We start from the raw sequence: 19153 nt of genomic DNA, 5'->3' as shown, positions 1-19153 counted from the left end.
ACTTGTGACCTTGGGCTTATATTGGTGCAAAAATGCTGCAATGAATGTATAGGTACACCTGCTAGTATAAGGGGTAACATGTCCCACCATGATTGTCTTGTAGTTATTTGCATATGCACTAGAGCTCTATTTATGACTTGTGTGAATGAGATAATCTGACCAAGTTGGTGGGAATCTTAAGAGAACAACAATGGATTGATAGCTTTCTTAAAATCCTTCTCAATCCATTATCTTGCTATTGTTTAACTCCCACATTGCCTCCTTGATATGCATGTAGTAAAACATATGGGAAGTGGATGGGGAGGAGTTGATAAAGACATGGTGTTTCTAGCAATGTTGTAAGAGGCGATAGTGTGGGTGAACATGGATTGAGGGTTGAGGTTGGTAGGTAAGTTAGAGTGGTTGGAGAAAATGATGCTCCAATAGGTTTTGGGGGAGTGGGAAAGTGAGGTGGGTAATCTGCATCTCTTTTGTACTATGAAGAGGTGTTTCTTATCGCGAAGGAAGGACTGATAAGATTGTGATATTGGCATGTATGAAGTAGGGTTGTGGATGTTGAAGTGAAGGAATTTATGAAAGGTTTTGTATTCGTCTTGACATCACTTATTCATCGCATTGGAATTGGGGGTTGGGGGGGTTGTTGGATGTGTGAGGATGAGAGTTAAGGGTAGTGTCTTGAATTATAGAGGGAAGATAATCGTACTTAGGAGGAGGCTAAATTGAGTGACTTGGAATTAGATAGGGGTAGGAGAATCTTGGGGAGGCATCCAATGTAGATATCCTAGTCCCCATCTTTAAAGAATATGGTGGTTTAGGGGGAACTTGGGGCAAGGGAGTGCAAGGGAGGGGAGGGTTAGCACAGAGGGAAAAGGAGTAGAGAACGTGGTTGGTTGTAGGTATTTGGTAATGGAGAGTCTGTTGATATGCTAAAGCATATACTCGTTGGCTAGGATTTGACAAGTCATGGGACTCGTCGAGGTGAACGAGGCATTTGCGATAAGTTGAGAGGGGTCATATGGCTGCTGGCATCATCTTATAATTTGCATAATCCAATTGAGGTTGGGTTAATCTCCTAGAGGGAAATTTCATCCTCTAACCTAGCTTCAAGGGTGATTTGATGGGTCCTGGTATGGGTGTTGAATTGCCCTATAAAAATGACCTCAACATACTAGTCTTGGTATGAGTCTTTTTCCGAGTCTCTATAAAGGGCAAAATTTGAAGAGGTTAATGGAAAGTAAGAAATTGCAAAATAAATGTCTCAAGGGATGGGGGATGCTTCACTAACCCCAAAACACATAAATATGGCAAACTCATTTGATGTGACCACAATGACTTTGCTATGAAGGGAATCCTAGTAAAAAGAAGCTATACCTCCAAAAATCGAATTCCTAATGATCTTCAAGGTCTCTTGTTTATAGATTGATAAGCAATGATACCCTAGATATTATAGGATAATCTTGATGGGGCTTACATGGGTCTTAGTCAAGAAGAAAATGTTCAAAGATCTAAGTGTGTTGAAGAATGTTGTGCTTGACGAGAATGGCATGCTATACTTTCAACATTCAATTGTGATCCCCAAAACCCCTTGCCCACCCCAAAAGACTCATTATTTAGGGAATCCAAGGTGGGTCCATCTTGGAGGAGGGGGGTCTTGAATGATTGACCTTAGATGCTTATTGATTGCCAATTTTGTGCTTATCTTTTGTAATAACCCTTATTGATAATTTATTAAAATATCGGGGTTTTGATTCAGAAATTTATGGCATGAATTTCTATTGAGAGAAATTTTCGGGTGAAACTATGTGGAGGATTTTTACATCCTGTCAACGTTTCGGGTGGACACTGTTCCAATCGTCAGGGACCTAAGAATTATATGATCACAAAAGAGTGCTCCTTCGTGATAATACAATTCTCAAGTATTTGGCGATGGGGGAGTGTCTAGCCGAAATGTTGACAGGATGTAAAAATCCTCCACAGAGTTTCATCCGAAAATTTCTCTCAATATGAATAACTGTGGAAATATGCTGTCTCTCATGAATTTCTATTCCAAAAACTCCATAAAATCTATAGAATTTCACACAATAGAAATCACCAACAATTAAATAAAATGTGCAACCAAGAAATGAAAATGCTACAACTTTGGCACTAATTTATTAATGGAATTATTTGGAGGAATTTTACATAAATTTTTGAGATAGAACCTGGTGGATATACTTCAAAAATGCTTGCCCATAATATTGTGTCAGCTCTACCCATCCACTGAGAGTTTTGGCTAGACATTGTGACCCTCTTAATTAACGCAATTTAGCCTCAGAATTCCCAGAAACTCAACTCCTCTATTGGTTCAAATACAACCGTAGAAGATTAGCAATTTGGCCTCTAATTTGACCTCCCTTGATCAACAACTCGTCCGCTAATTTGCTCAAACAATTTGGCCTCAATAAGTCTGGTAATTCGACCTCTAAAAAGAACAATAATTTGTTTCTGTAAATTGATGAACCTGGCCTCTTGGATTATCACAAACCTATCTATACGAACTCGGCCTAGTGCAGTGATCTTGTACTCAACGAATCAATAATTCGACCTCCCTTATTTTGCTCTTGGGAATAGGCAATTCACACTAGATAAATCTGGCTTTCCTCACTTGAGTGTTTCGACCCTCTTCCACTGATCAATTTACCTCTGGAGATGGTAACTTGGCCCCAACAAATACAATGCACTCGACCCATGTAAGCCAATCAACTCGGTCCTTGCAACCCAATGAACTCGGCACCTACCAATGCAATAAATTTGGCCTTCTGACAAAATAATAATTTGGCCCCTCTGAGATAATCGTTTTAGCTTCAAAATTGACCTCCTCACAAGATTCAATTCCGCCTCTAAAAGATAGTAAATCGACCTCCCTTATGGGAAAAATCTCGGCCCTTAGGAATGCACTATGACTGGTAGAACTTGACCACCTAGATTATCTTCTTGGTGTTAAATTTTGATCTATTCTTGATGTTGTGAACTCGACCCCTGTAGAATCAATGTGCAAAACAAAATAATTGGCTAGGGTGGCTTTACAACCATCGAAACCAATGCCACCAGCTATGGTATATATCTCAACATTGATACTGGAAATCACGAGGTTTTCTACCTCTTCAACAAGCTACTCGAGCTCCTTAACAAATTTCACTAGTAATCTCTCGCATGTCCACCTTCAATCTCCTTCTCCCTTTTAATAATACTTTCCTCCTCCGAAAGCCATGGGTGGTAAGCAAAAACCATGGGTCACTTTATTTTTCTAAAATGACTTTATACTGCCCCTTTTATTTAATTATTATTATGGTGACCACTTTGTTTTATTGTCTAGATAGGCTATGACTCAACCTCCTTTTGCATCATAGGATCAAAAGGGGACATGACAGTCCTCCCTTCTCGAATTTGCTTGTTCTTAGGTAACTGCAACACATGTTCTCCTTCCCATGTAGCATCTTCCATTAGGTTTCCATCGAATTAAATATCCTTGGATGACTCTACTCCTTAACTTCTACTCTCTTGTGCCCATGACTTCTTATGGAATGAGGACTAATTGTCCTTCCTTGCCTAGTGGTGGAAAGTCTGTTGTGGTGTTGACTTGCGTTCCAAGCAACTTTTGAAGGCAAGATACCTGGAAAACATTGTGGATCTCACCGTCTTCTGGCAGTTCTAACTCATAAGCAACATCCTTGAGCTTCCTAATCACCTTACAGGGTCCATAGAACCGTGGCTTCAATTTCTCGGAACTATGCTCCACCCTATGGCAATATGCGTACATATTTTGCTGATTTTGGGCCACCTGTAGGTTCTTCTTGAGGAGTCTAAGAAGATCTTGATTCTCTTGCAACCAATCCTTGGCCATGGGTGCCTTGTTATCTCCTAAAGCAATCTCTAAGAATGTAAGCGTATCGTATCCATATAATGCCTTGGATGGAGTCATCTCGATAGACATATGGTAGGTGGTGTTATAACAATACTCCCCCAAGTGCAACCACTTGATCTAAGTCTTTTGCTACCCTGTCACGTGATTCCTTAAATATCCTTCCACCCACTTGTTAACAATTTCTGTCTTACCATCCGTCTGCGGGTGATAACTGGTGCTCAGGGTTAACTCTGTGCGAACCAATCTGAAGAGCCCTGCTAAAATGCACTAAGAAATCTGCTATCTTTGTCACTGACAATGTGCTTGGGAATCCCATGCAATCTGAAGACCTCCTAAAGAATGTCTTTGCCACATGTGCTATTGATAATTAGAAGATATGGCCATGAAATGGACAAATTTTGCCGCCACCAAGAAGATGCAATCTTTCCCTTGCACCTTCGGAAACCATGTGATAAAATCCATAGAGATGCTTTCCCATTTTTGTTCTAGAATTAGTAGAGGTCGTAGTAGTCCTGCTGGATGGGTCTATTCTGCTTTGTTTTGTTGATAGATGTCACACTTAGCTATATGTCTCCAAATATCCCCTTTGAGGCCTTTCGTGCAAATCTCTCTTGCGCCTGCCTGTATGTTTTGAAAAACCCTTGGTATCTGGTTAGGGGTGAGTTATGCATGGCCCTCATGATCTTCTCTTTGGGTTGTGATTCAGGGACTAGGATTATTCTTCCCTTGTGATAAATAATGTCATTGACAACCCTATCTTTGTTGTCTTGAATTATATCATCGACCAACTCACATGCAAACTTGTTTTTTGAGCATTCCACTAGTAGAAGTGCCCTCAAATCATTATTGATTTCCATGAGGGAGCACGCCGATGGCATCCTAGAGTGAGCATCGACCATCACATTCTTCTTCCCCTTCACATACTCGATGTCGAAATCATAGGCCTGAATTATGCTAACCCATTTCTGCTTCCTCTCATTGAGATCATTTTGCTCCAGAAAGCATCTTAGGCTGCTATGGTTTGTTTTGACCATGAATTTTCCTCCCACCAAGTTTTGCCTAAATTTTGTGAGTGCGTGCATTATGGCCAACATCTCCTTGTCATATATAGAATAAAGCCTCTTTGGCTCCCTTAACTTCTGGCTCGCAAAAGTGATTGGATGCCCATCTTGCATCAATTCTGCTCCTATGCCTTCCCAATGGAACAAAAGGTCGTGAAAAATTTGGAAGTGTAAGAATTGGACAAGAACTCATTACGTCCTTGCACCTCTCAAAAGTGCATTGTGTCTCCTCTGTCTATCTGAAAGCGCTCCCTTATTTGTAAATATGTTAGGGGTGCCACCATTTGAGAGTAGTCCTTAAGAAATCGTTGATAATAATTGCATATCCCCATGAATCCCCTCAATTTCGTGAGGTTCTTGGGTGTCGGCCATTTAATGATAGCCGGAATCTTCTCTTGGTGGACTTGTACTCTTGCATTGATGATGTGCAAGGTATAGAATCTTCGTCAATCCAAAATCGCATTTGGACTCCTTAGAAAAAAGTGATTGCTTGTCCAATATGCTCAACACCTCGCTTAAGTCCCTCAAGTGCTCCTCTCAAGTTTTGCTTTAAATAAGATCATCAAAAAAGAGTAGCAAAATATTCTATCGTTGCCTCTTGAGAATATGATTCATACATGACTGGAAGGTGGTTGGTGCATTCCTCTGTTATGAACAAAATAATTCATAAAATATTAATTAATAATAAATAACTAATTAATTATTTTATTTATATTTATTTAATTATTATGAACAAATAATTCATAAAATGTTAATTAAATAAATAATAATAAATAAATAAATAAATTATTAACAATTATTAGTTATGAAAGGTTAAAGGACCACATGACATGACCAACTCACCTCCGTGGTCAATCAATGCCTATATAGGCAATCGTCATGAAGGCAATGTAACATCAATCATATTCATTCTATTCATCTTATCAATATATATACTATTTACAATACAATTGTGTATTTAACATTTTAAGTACAAACAACTATGGTGTTTGTTTGTTACAGTGCTATCAAAGCCATTCGACCCTTTGGACATTAATCACTGCATAGTCTATCCATTAAGCCTTAGGTCTAGAAATCATGGGAACATATTCCCAAGATTATGACTGTAAAACTAGGCGAGAATTATTATTGGAAATGAGAGAAATACCTGCAAAATCAATAAAGTTTTTTGAAACATATTCAACGCTTACAATGGAAGAGGACATTAACATGAAAGAGACTAACAATAAAGAATGTTCTAGCCAGGAAAAAGATGTTAAACATGTTGAATTAGGAACTCCTCAGGGTGACGTAAATGAGGCTGATAATCAAAGTGGGTATGTGACAACTAAAGATGAAAATAGGGAGGAAGAAAATGAATCTACAAAAGTTATTGATGAAGAATCACTACATTTTGTAAATGATCACGAAAAGGTTATGTCAATCACAGATATAATGAAGATGATCTTAAAGGAGGAGATGGCCTGGATTATGATGAAGATAACTGTGGTGATTCTTTTCAACAACAACCAACAAGGCCGCCTTCAGTAAGAAGGTCAATGTTTCCAATTCCATGAAAAAGACCTCTACAAGCCATGAATTTTAGAAGTGCAATTACAAAGTTTCACCCTCAAGAAATTCATGTCAACCATTAAATTGGATGAAAACTTGTAATCCTGAATTTTCATTACCTCAAGACCTTGATGATACAAGCGCAACAGGGTCACACTTTCATGGCAAATACAACAAATGGTTCAACTAAACAAGTGATTTGCAACCATAAATTCTAGTTTTTAAGGGATTTTTGGTAGATGTAAAGTTAACACCCCTAAGTACCCTTGACGCAGAGTATGAGAAAAATCTGTTTGAGGGTTCAGTGGCAGCCCCTAAGAAGACCATAAAATATTTAGATTCTGCTTCAGTTTTAAGTGGATTTGGTTTTGACTGTTTGCCACGTGAAGATATAAGTGCAAAGGTTATGCCAAATTTAATAAAAAGTTTAGGCAGTTGTGATTGGAAGGTCTGGTTTGAATCAATGTAGTCTATTAAGAAATTTTTTGAAGAGGCAAATAAACGCATTCTATCTACAGGAACAACAAATCTATTTGGAGAATTTAGAGCTCGCTTATTTGACACAAACAAAAATTTGGTCACTACAACTTTAACTACTATTGGAAACATTACATCTGCAAAGGCCCTGCTGTGAACAAGAGCAACATGGGTATTCTTTCAAACATTCTTAAATGTCTCATTGACAACAAGAGATAGATGTAGGAAAGAACTATTAAGACATTGGATTCATGGGTTATAGTTGTTCAACTTGATAAAATGGTTCCATGCATAATTTTGGCGGTATTTGATGCAAAACTTGGTGTTGATGGTTGAAGGGACCTTTTCGACTGGTTAGCAAGGCTACTTACAAAACTGAATGATCAACTAGATATAGTGCAACTACTGAAGCCTATGAAATCTGCGCTTTTGAATAATTCTATAGATGTTCAAAGGTTGATGAAGCTTCTCTTGTTGAAATCATTTGTGTTTTTGGACATGAAATGGTAATGAAGGGCATTAATGATTTCACACTGGCAAGAGAGACCCAAGTTGATTCCAAGATATTTTATATGATTTGCGTTTGAGCCAAATGAAGCTGAAGGGCATTCTCCATTACAACGCAGAAGATACTATAGACAATGTCGCTTTTGATGCCAATATTAAACAAATTCTCAGGATCATATCTTCAGTGTTTGTATTGGTGACATTTGCGTCCCCCAAGTTGTCGACCATATCTACTATAGAGCTACTAGAAGGTTTACAAAATGCAGGCTTTGAGGTAAGCGTCGACTATTTGGGACAGTGGAAAACACCATTCCTTATCTGATAAGAAGAGTCGAGTATCACCGAATAACGCAGGCTAGAAACAATGATCTTCGCCTTGAGCTTTGAACTGTGATTATGGAGAATGGCGAATTATTCGATTACACAATAACCTGTCATAATAGAACTTGCCGTTGATCATTGTCGACCATAAGTATTTCAAAACATCATATAAATAATGATAAACTCATTCATTCACTTGTAATCTCACTCAATGGGTGGGTGGAAGACACCAAAAGAGTTCTTGGAATAGGTTATAGCAATATTAGGAAAAATATTAGTTCATAATGCTTTTCGATTTTGAAGTGGGTGAGGAGGCATCCCAACCCCACTGCGACCACATTCAATTTTGCTGCGCGGACATGACCGTACAAGTGGAAGCGCTGTGCTGACATGACCAACGAATCAGTAGGGCACTATTCATAAATATACATAATATAAAAGAGTTCTAATAAATTATGAAGTTACTTTATGAAAATTGTTAAGGTAACTTTATTTCATTTTAAATTACTTTATAATAATTTTTTATAAAGTTACTTTATATATATATATATATATGTATGAAGTTACTTTATGAAAATTGTTAAGGTAACTTTATTTCATTTTAATTTTACTCTATAATAAATTTTTATAAAGTTACTTTATATATAATAAAATAAAAAATCCAAAGGGGATGTGGAAAATCCCCAATTCCAAGATAGTACTATTGGCGGATTACACATGCCAAAGTGTCGTACATAACAACAAGAGAATTGTTTTCATTTTGCTTTGAGGACAAAGCATCTCTGAGAGGGTGGCAATGTTATGAACAAATAATCATAAAATATTAATTAAATAAATAATAATAAAATAATTAATTAGTTAATTAATTAATTATTAACAATTATTAGCTATGAAAGGTTAAAGGCCCAAGTGACATGACCATTAACCTTCGTGGCTAGTCAATGTCTATATAGGTGACCATCACGAAAGCAATGTAACATCATTCATTCTATCAACTTATCAATATATATTATTTACTACACAATTTGTGTATCCTACATTGTAAGTACAAACAAGCTACAATATTTGTTTGTTACGTTGTCGGCCTAGATAGCACGACAAAAAACTCATAATGTCCATAGTGGCATCTAAAAGCTTTCTTTTGTATGCCTTGCTCTTGAACCCTGGTCTGATGTCAACCCAATCTTAAATCAATCTTGGAGAAGTACAGATCTCCATGTAGTTCATCCAAAAGCTCATCGATTCATGGTATTGGGTGCATGTTCTTAATTGTCTTCTTGTTGAGAACTCTGTAGTCTATACACATCCTCATTGCCCCATCTTTCTTCTTGACTAGTACCACGAAGGATGCATTTGGACTGTTCTTGGGCCTTATGTGCCCCATATCCAACAACTCCTTTATGGTCCCCTCGATCTCCTCCTTAAATCTTTTGGGATGCTGGTATGTTGTGGTGATGGCCGACTTGGACGTTTCCTCTAACTCTATAGTGTGCTTGGAACCTCTATATGGTGGTCTGCCAGGAGGGATAGCCTAGAAAACCCTCTAATGTTTATCCAACAAGGCTTGGATATTTGTTGAACAATATCAGTGTCCTTCTAGTTTCTTTTGTTGCATCATCATACATTGTGCGACCCAGGCTATATCTCCATGGCGAAAGATAACTTCCATATTTTTGGCAATGACCACTTTGAGAGTGTCTGTGGTGATTCCCCTTAGAAGCAATCTTTGTCCTTCTGCTGTGATCCATTCCATCTCCATGGTACGATAGTCCTTCCAGTTCCTCCCTATAGTGATGAGCCATTGCACCCCCAATACCACATTGGTGTCAACCAACTCCACTACATAGAAGTCATTTTTGAAGGTGTAGTTTCCCATCTTTAATTCCATCTAGGACACTTTCCTTAAACATGCCATGCATTGACCTCCTGCTACTTCTATGTTAAATCCTTCCAATTTTTCTGTATCCAAGTGCCTTCTTGCTACCAGGGTTGCATCCATGAAGTTATGGATGGAATCGCTTTCAATGAAGATCGTGGCCCGTTGTCCATTTATGATTCCCATTACTCTAAATTTGTCATACCTGTGTACACATGAGAGTTTGGCTATAGTAGCTCCAGATGGTTTCCTTTTCGGTTGGCTTCTCATCACTGTTGTTGTTGCCATGCTTCTCTTCTTGAGTTGCTACTTGTTTTTCCTCCTCTTCGCTATCTAACATCACTTCTATATAGTGAACCTTTCCTTTGCCCATGCACCTGTGCCCTAGAACCCAAGGTTCCTTACAGTTGAAACAAAGTTTTTTCCTCCTCAACTCATCCTTGGTTCCTTCCATCTAATTTTTCCCTTGCCATGGCTTCTTCTCCTTATTCTTTGGTGGGGGAATGAACCTGGATGATGCCTTCTTAGGAATTGCATCTTCCATATCTCTAGTTTTGGCAATGGCGTCTTGAAGTGTGCTAGGCCTAAAAGCCTTTAGCCAGCCACGTAATGGATCTCTTAACCCTCCCAAGAATAACATCACCAAATGATCCTAGGATACGTCTGTCACCATCACTACTAATCTTTGAAACGTCGTGATGTAGCTATTCGAGCTTACTGCCTGTTTAAGCTGTGCTAAATCTCTGAAATGTAGCTATAGATTTTTCTTATCAAATATTTGGATTAATCTATCTGTAAACTCCAAATAGGAGTTGATGTTGACATGCCTTAGTGTGGTCAACTCGTGATACCACCATTCATGTGCTTCACCCTCTAAATGTAGTGTGGAATACTGGATTGCCTATGATTACCTCATGGGGTTGAGCTGAAAATATGTATCAAGTTTTTGCACCCAAACTCTAGCTGTACCTCCAAAAGTCCCATTAAAAGTTGGTATATTTATTTTCCTTTCCTTCTTTGGAACATCATTATTCATCCACCACTTGTTATAATCCCTTGACTTACTTTTATGCTTGATGGTACAATAATCTTGGAGTGACATTTGGGCCTGGAATTCTGCCCCCATTTCCTGGTACTGCCTCTTGTAATCCAAGAAGTTTTTGTCTCGCCTCTGCTGGTTATCTGCTGGCTCCTCCAAGAACTTGGGCATGAGTGATATTGACAAAGTTTGTTTAATTGGTTGGCAACCAGATTGGTGGAGTTACTAGCTTTAACATGGTGATTATCATCTCCTCCCAGCAGGCTGTAACATTTGTGTGATCCTTCTGCTCTGTTATTGCACTGATTTCCTCGAAGGCTGGCCATGAAATGGGTGACTTATTTTAGATCTCAAGCCATCTCATGTTGTCCTCTGGTCACCTTTTGGGCCACCTCACTTTGTCCTCTAGCTACCTCCCGGGTCATTTTGTGCTGTCGTCGGGCTATTTCTTGGGATATCTCTTGTTTCCATTGGCTAAATCATTCAATATGTGCTTGAAACTCTCCCAGGGTTGATCCTCACGATCCCCCATCTTTTTTTTCCCTCTTATTCCTCTCTTCTTCTTTCTGTGAGTTATGTACCTTTGATCTCTTGGAATCATCAATTGTTAATCCTTTTAGGCTGGTAGGATGCTTAGCTCTAATACCATTGTAATAACCCTTATTGATAATTTATTAAAATATCGAGGTTTTGATTCAGAAATTTATGGCATGAATTTCTATTCCAAAATCCCCATAAAATTTAAATAATTTCACACAATAGAAATCACCAGTAGTTAAATAAAAATGTGCAACCTAGAAATGAAAATGTTGTAGCTCTAGCACTAATTTATTAATGGATTTTTTTTGGAGGAATTGTACATAAATTTCTGAGATAGAACCTGGTGGATATACTTCAGAAATGCTTTCCTAGAATATTGTGTCAACTCGACCCTTCCACTGAGAGTTTTGGCTAGACAATACGACCCTCTCAACCAATGCAGTTTGCCCTCAGAATTCCCAGAAACTCAACTCTTCTACTAGTGCGAATATGACCTTGAAAAATTAGCAATTTGGCTTCTAATTCGACCTCCCTTGATCAACAACTCATCCTCTAATTTTCTCAAACAATTCGGCCTCAATAAGTTTGGTAATTCAGCTTTGAAAAGAACCATAAGCTACCTCTGTAAATTGATGAACTCGACCTCCTGGATTATCATGGATCTATCTGCAATGATTTTGTACTCAACAGATCAATAATTTGACATCCATTATTTTGCTCTCTAGAATAGGCAATTTACATTAGATAAATCTGGCCTTCCTCACTTGAGTATTTGGATCCTCTTTCATTGATCAATTTACTTTTTTAGATGTTAACTTGGCCCTAGCAAATACAATGCACTGGGCTCTTGCGAGCCAATCAAACCGGCCCCTACAAACCAATGAACTCGGCCCCTGCCAATACAATAAATTCAACCTCTTGAAAAGATAATAATTCGGCCCCTTTGAGACAATCGTTTCAACTTCAAGGTTCGTATCCTCACAAGATTCAATTCGGTCTCTAAAAGATAGTAAATTGACCTCCTTATGGGCAGAATCTCGGCCATTAGTAATGCACTATGATTGTTATAACTTGGCCTCTTGAATCGATCTTCTTGGTGTTAAATTTCGATCCACTCCTTATGCTGCAAAATCGACCCTTGTAGAATCAATGTGCAAAACAAAATAATTGGATAGGGTGGCTTTGCAACCATCGAAACCAGTGCCACTAGCTAGGGTGTATATCTCAACACCGAAACTAGGAATTACGAGGGTTTCTACCTCTTCAACAAGCTACTCAAGCTCCTTAACAAATTTCACCAATAATTGCTCGCATGTTGCCCTTCAATCTCCTTCACCCTTTTAATAACATTTTCCTCCTCCAAAAACCATGGCTAATAAGCAAAAGCCATGGGTCACTTTATCTTTCTAAACTGACTTTTTACTACCCCTTTTATTTAATTATTATTTATTTTATTATGGCTATCCCTTTGTTTTCTTGTCTAGATAGGTTATGAGTCATGACTCAACCCCCTTTGGCTTCTAAGGATCTAAAGGGGACATCTCATCTTGTTGCTACTACATATTCTGTGGATCTCTTAAGCTTCAACTGAGGGCTGAATATGGTCCTTATCATCCAATAATATCTCGCGGGGGAGGGAGGACAATACCCACTTTACTTGAAGGGCTCATGTATGATCACTTGAGGACTAGGATTAGAGAAATAGGGTAGAATTAGAAGCGAATTGTTCTCTCTCAAGACTAATGTTGGCATGATTTGGGGTATCTCAAATGAAAGAATGTCCTGCTCATATAGTATTTTCCTAACATGGGGTTGAAGGAGAGCCCTTGCACCTCCAAGTTTAGTTCCTAATTTGTCAACTATGCTTTTGATTGAGTTTTCTAACTTTTCTTTTATCACTACCTCAACTTCAACCCCTTTTTTTTGTTTGGGGGGGGGGGGGCGGCGGTAGCCTTCCCTATGACAACTTGAGCCCAAGACTAGAGGAGTTGTTATCAAGCTTTTGCCTCATGTAAAAATAACCCATTTGGAGAGCAATTCCTCATGCTTCTTTTTGAGATCCAAGATTTTTGTATGGAGGGGATCCCTCAGTGTATGAAGGAGTTGTTGTCAAGCTTTTGCCTCGTGTAAAAATAACCCATTTGGAGAGAAATTCCTCATGCTTCTTTTTGAGATCTTAGATTTTTGTGTGGAGGGGATCCCTTAGTGTATGAAGGATTTCCTATATCTTGGCCTCCTTCATGGTTTGTTTGAAAAGGAGGTTCTGAGATTTTAAAGTAAAAATCTGGTTGGTGGGGTTTTAAATCTGACCCGTAGTTTATAGTTCATTAACTCTAATATGTGCTTTTCTCTTGATCAAGTTCTATCCACAAACTGAATCTACCACTGGAACTTACAAATGAAATAAGATAAGATAATTGTATTAATGTCCAACGATTGACTATGGCTAGAGTAGAGTCCTCTAAGTTTGTTGAGAGAGTTCCTATTGTGTTGTCAGTTATTTGTTTTGAATTAGCCATATTTGGCTCCTTCAGTGAATCTATATGTAATGTTGAAAAGGGGAGTTTGCTAGTGATTGTTGGACTACATAGTTCACTATGTTGTGTTTTAAGGACACTCGTAACACAATTTTTTTTGTTGTACATTGGAAGAGGGGTCAGAAGCAATGTTGGGAGGAGAGGAAAGGAAGGTATGGAGAGAATAAGGGATATGATTAGGGAAATGGGATGGGAGAAGGGAGGTAGGGATGTGTGTGAGGAAAGAGGAGGTAGGGGAGGGCATAGGGAAAAGTGAGACACAAGGGAGGGCTTGAAAATGTAGTAGTTCCTGGTTGTTGGAGTAGTAAAAGAAGGGAAAGGGGAAGAGGGTGTGGGCTGCAAAGTTAATGGAGCCATGTTTTAAACCATGGAAAACCCCACGTGCAAGGCAATAGTAGCAGTCATATCATTAGGTATAGGCATGAATATAGGGAAATCTAGAACAGGATAATGCTTATAGATATATGTGTATTTGCAGTAGTGGAGGCAACCTTTAGTTGTTGAAGATGACTTGTGTGTTGATTTGTGGGAGTTGACCTACATGTTAAAGTGTTTTGACCAGAAGTGCGTGTTGGGAGTCATTGGACTTGGGAGTTGACCTGTGTTATCCTAGGAGTCATTGAAGCTGACCAATGTATTGCCTGTTGTCATGTGCATTGCGTTGGGAGTTATGGAATCCTAGAAATGGATAAAGTATGGATGCGACATTGAGAGGTGGAGAGATTCCCATAAAATAACCTTTATCCCTCATTGAATCAATCAAAATGTTAGATAAGCATGGCTCTAAAGGATTTGAAGTTGGGTTGTAAATACCAAAAATTCCATAATATGCAGACCAGAGAACCCAAGAAATTAGAAAATTCAAGAACAAGAAGGGACCCGTTTCCTCACTGCATCTCTAGCCTTTGTAGAATAAGCTTGGAAGTGTATAAGCAGAACCTCCCCAAGAATATAAGAGCTAAAGATAACACAAGTCAAAGATAAGCCTCTTCATCTAGGGTGCATGAGTAAATGAGGGAGATCAATCCACAGTAGAACATATCTTGCTTAAAATAAACCTTCTCAAACCATCCATTACAACTCTAGAAAAATAGCATGTGCTAAATAAAAGGACTTCACAAAAGCCTCCTCTAACTCGTGCTCCATTTCCAAGACAAAAATAACAAGTCTAAACAAGGGAACTCCATAATTAAAGCTTATCAACTCATGCTCCACCCCTTGGCTATCATTATAAAGTGTTTAATAGAACTCAGTAAAGTCAAGTTTCAAAAGATGGATGTTCCTCTCCTTGGCTATAAATAGCAATCCACCACCAAACATAGGCCATGAGAAACCCCAATTTTCATGCACTCCAAGAATCAATGAATATTAGTCCCCTTATCTCTATAGCAGTAGAGTGGAGTCGTGGAGTCTAAGTCACTCTCGAAGAATAAGCCACCAAGAAACTTGAAGAAGCTTTCTCACCTCTTGTGCCCAGGGTTTAAGGATGAACCTACCAGAATAATGCTCCTCAGAATTCTGAAAATAGCTGATGTCAAAATCAATCTGAACCATGAAAAATAGTACTGCTTAGAGTAATTTGAAACGCGACATTGATGTTGTACACTAACTGGGTCCACAAAATATGACGACCCTGCTAAAAATAGAATGCCCAAAATAGACCGATATTTTCATGGCCTGGGAATTAACAGAAATTTGAATCATGGGCCAGTGTCCACAATGGGACTACAAAAATTGTATTCACCATGCCATTTAGACCAAATTTCTAAATACAAACCTTTTCTAACATAGAAACTTTCCTGATTTGCCTCACATTTCAACCACATGCCCATCTTCCTAGGGGCTGTAAATCTACTTTCAGATTTAAGGAAAGATGAAATTTCTAAAAATGAAATTTTTTTTAAGTTTGCAAACCTTGAAAATCTGAAAGCACCCATTCGAATAACTTGATACTCAGTTTTCCAAACAATCAATTTGCTACTGAAATATATCAAGTTTCTAAAAATAGAAATCATTAAACATAGTGGAATTAGGAATCTGAAAGCTGCCCTCTTCCCCACATGCAACCTCCAATGTCTACTTTTAAATTTGATTCACGGGGAGAAATTTCTAAAATTCGACCTTTGCAAGCTTGATCTGGAAACATGTTGGACATAGCGCAACACGTGTTGTTGTGGAATTGGAATACTGATCTCTGAGTAATCCCCAAAGCTCTTTCATTGCAACTTTGAAACAAGGTGGGTTGGAATAAAGCTATACAACGAGGAAACCATATGGTGAAGGTTGCAAACTGTCAATACTGAATGGTAAACTCTGTATTATTGAGTCCATCCCATATAATGTTCATGGATTGTTGGTGACGAATGGTGAAATTTGTAATGTTGACATCACTCCATATAATATCCATGAGCATATGTTGGAACTTATTGCCAACATTTGTGTAGCCAAATTTTGGTGTTAATAAAGAATGCTAAATGTGTAACTCAAAAGTGGTTTCCAACCTAAGAAGGGTTTGGCCCTTCGTGAAAGAAATTTAGTGCCACCAACAAACAGAAAATTGACCAGATGTCAGCTGAACTATTTGCTCTGATACACTTGTCAGAGACCTAAAATAGTCTTTAAGGAGGCATCATAAATAAGAATACAGGACCATGCAATATAGTTAATATAACTTAGGTACATTATAAATATAACTCAATGAATTGCATTGTTTTGTATCGATCAGACTTAGATGAGATAAGATAAGATAATTGTATTAATGTTTGACAAATGACCACCAAAATAAGTTAAAGGGACTGTTAGATACAATGATGTCTATACAAAATGGAAGCACAAAAGTGGCTCCTATATAAAAGCAAGACGCAGTAAGCAAAAAGTAAACCCATCCTCCAAGGCCTACCAACAAATCAGGGAACTTATCCAAGCCTACATGGGTGATAATTGTGTTAATGTCTGACAAATGATCACTAAAGTAAGTCAAAGGGACTGTTAGGTACAATGATGTCTATACAAAATGGGAGCACTAAAGCAACTCATATATAAAAGCAAGATGCAGTAAGTAAAAAGTAAATCCAGCCTCCAAGGCCCACCAACCAATCAGGGAAGTTATCCAAACCTACATGGGTGACGTTCCAGGCTATGAAAGATGGTCATCATGATATTGGGGACAATTTCTTTCTAATTAGGGAGGAAATGATTGATATTCGTGCATTATTTCCGCAATACTCACCATGGTATACATTATATTCTATGCAATTTTCAATTGTTCCAAGTGTATTAGTAGATATCTGTCTAATTCCACCTTATCCCTACAATTAGGGGACAAGATAGAGTAAGGTGATCAAATCTAAGTGTATCACTTTGCATGTCATATTATGAAACATTAACAGATGTCACTTGGCACTTGTGAGGTCCTAATTGTAACACCTTCAATGAACATTAATATGACATTAGAGGAGGCCACACAGCACTCACGAGGAGGATTTTCTCCTCAGGACCTTATGTTCCATGTACATTTGTGCAGACTCCAGAGTTTAGTGTATACAGTTTTACAGTCTTCTTCAGCAAGCCTAGAGTCCTTTTGGGTCAACTATGGATGTTTTGTTTAGTCCATCTCTAATCATACCAAGGATGTATTACTTGATATGTTTTTATTATGATGTATTCTAGTTGGTCAATAACATTGATGATTGGCAGCCAGAAAACATCCTGGTGCATATTCCTCAAACTTCTTTAGAAGTCATGAAGCACGTGTAGTATAATGGCATGTTGCCGTGGTTCTTTATTTAAAATTTGGTGCAGGCTAACAGATTAATAATAAATGCTTCAGTAGTTCGAATTGGAGGCAAGCTGCCTGGAAGATATGAAAGTATGTATGTACTTTATTGGATTATGTTTTAGTGGTGATAAATGGGTAAAGAACAAGTTGGAGGGAGGCTGCTTATAAGATATCCAAGGATGTATGATCAGACTTAGATGACAATAAAATACACTATTTCATGAATTGGTCCCTTCCACATTTCAATTGTGACCATAATCTTGGATGTTTTTAGAGAACCATTGCCTTTGGCTGATATTTTTCTTGATGTTTCGTTATTCTGATTTGTAAAAACTTTTTTCCCAATAATTCTTCAATCTCTCCATCCTTTTTCATCTTTCAGTGAAATACACAACTGTTGCTTCAAGTTGCGATCTTACACATAATATTGTTTGGATAGATATATGTTCAAGATGTTCCTGGTTCAGAACTACTTCTGAGGTTAGAAAGCACATCAACTTCTCCAATTCTTGAGCCCCAGCTGTCGCCTGATGGGTGCATGATAGCTTTTGTAAGGGATGATGAAATATATATTTTGCCTGTAAATTATGGAGAGCCAAAGCAGATCACTTTTGGAGCCCGAGGAAATGGGAAGGTGAGATATATTTTACTATTTAAACTCTGTTTCATACAAATATTTGCCACCTGTTTTTCTGTATTGAGTATGGTGTACATGTATATTCACTGATATTGATGTAAGATTATGATTATCATGTGCTTCTTTCTGTTCTATGCCTTTCAATTCTTTTCAAACGTTTTCTTGTTCATCCATGTCAATCTGTTGCTATTTTATATCCAATTAGTACTGTATTTATCTTTGTTAAACTGCTTAAAAGTTAAAGGGATTGATGTTTTGTTTTAAATCAAGTACAGTCTTTCAGTACTGCTAAAGTGAGTTTATTTTCATTCATGCATACGCTCCTCTATGTCTTTGTATTTTTTGTATCCAGTTGACATAGTGCCATTTATGTTCGAGTACTGCTGTCTTCATCATTACCAAGGTTGCACGAAACAGGGAAACGGGTACGAGTTTCCGAAACGGGAAGCGATACGAAACGCGACCTCCCCAAATTTTGGAAACGAGGAAACGCGAATATATATATATATATATATATATATATATATATATATATATTAGGAATTTAAGAAATATGTGCAATCATAAAGCATATATGATACATTCTAATTTATTACATTATGATAAAATTGTCAATTGTCAATGCATAGACTATAAGTATCTAAATTTACATCACATTTACTCATGAATAATGACATAATGAAAATAGAAATATCCAAAATCAGCCACGAGAAATTTCTAATTTTTTGTCTCGTGGTTGATTGGGAGTCTCCTCCTACATAGTCGAATGACCTTAGTGCTCTTGATTAAATACAAGTTTCATACCCTAGTACCCTACATTCTCTTGATTATTGGGAGTCTCCCCTGCATAGAGGGCTTTGTTCTCTCGATTAAATACAAGTTCCATACCCTAGTACATGATAAAATCCAATGGAAACATTGAAAT

At 37.9% G+C, this 19153-nt stretch overlaps 1 protein-coding gene across 1 annotated transcript in view; it reads left to right on the top strand.

Annotated features, from left to right (window-relative positions):
• Positions 1-19153, top strand: part of LOC149167831 (prolyl oligopeptidase family protein) — a 247323-nt gene that overhangs the window by 63564 nt on the left and 164606 nt on the right. Inside the window, exon 2 of the mRNA XM_089433179.1 lies at positions 18031-18225. Within this exon, the coding sequence (XP_089289305.1) occupies positions 18031-18225 (195 nt within the window). The remainder of the gene's footprint in view (positions 1-18030; positions 18226-19153) is intronic.

This window comes from Pinus tabuliformis, chromosome 5_1 (assembly GCF_031772625.1).
Source record: "Pinus tabuliformis cultivar Carrire ecotype Pingquan chromosome 5_1, CPIR1, whole genome shotgun sequence".
Lineage (NCBI taxonomy): Eukaryota > Viridiplantae > Streptophyta > Pinopsida > Pinales > Pinaceae > Pinus > Pinus tabuliformis.
Note: the sequence above shows the minus strand (reverse complement) of the source record. Positions and strands in the feature narration are given on the sequence as shown.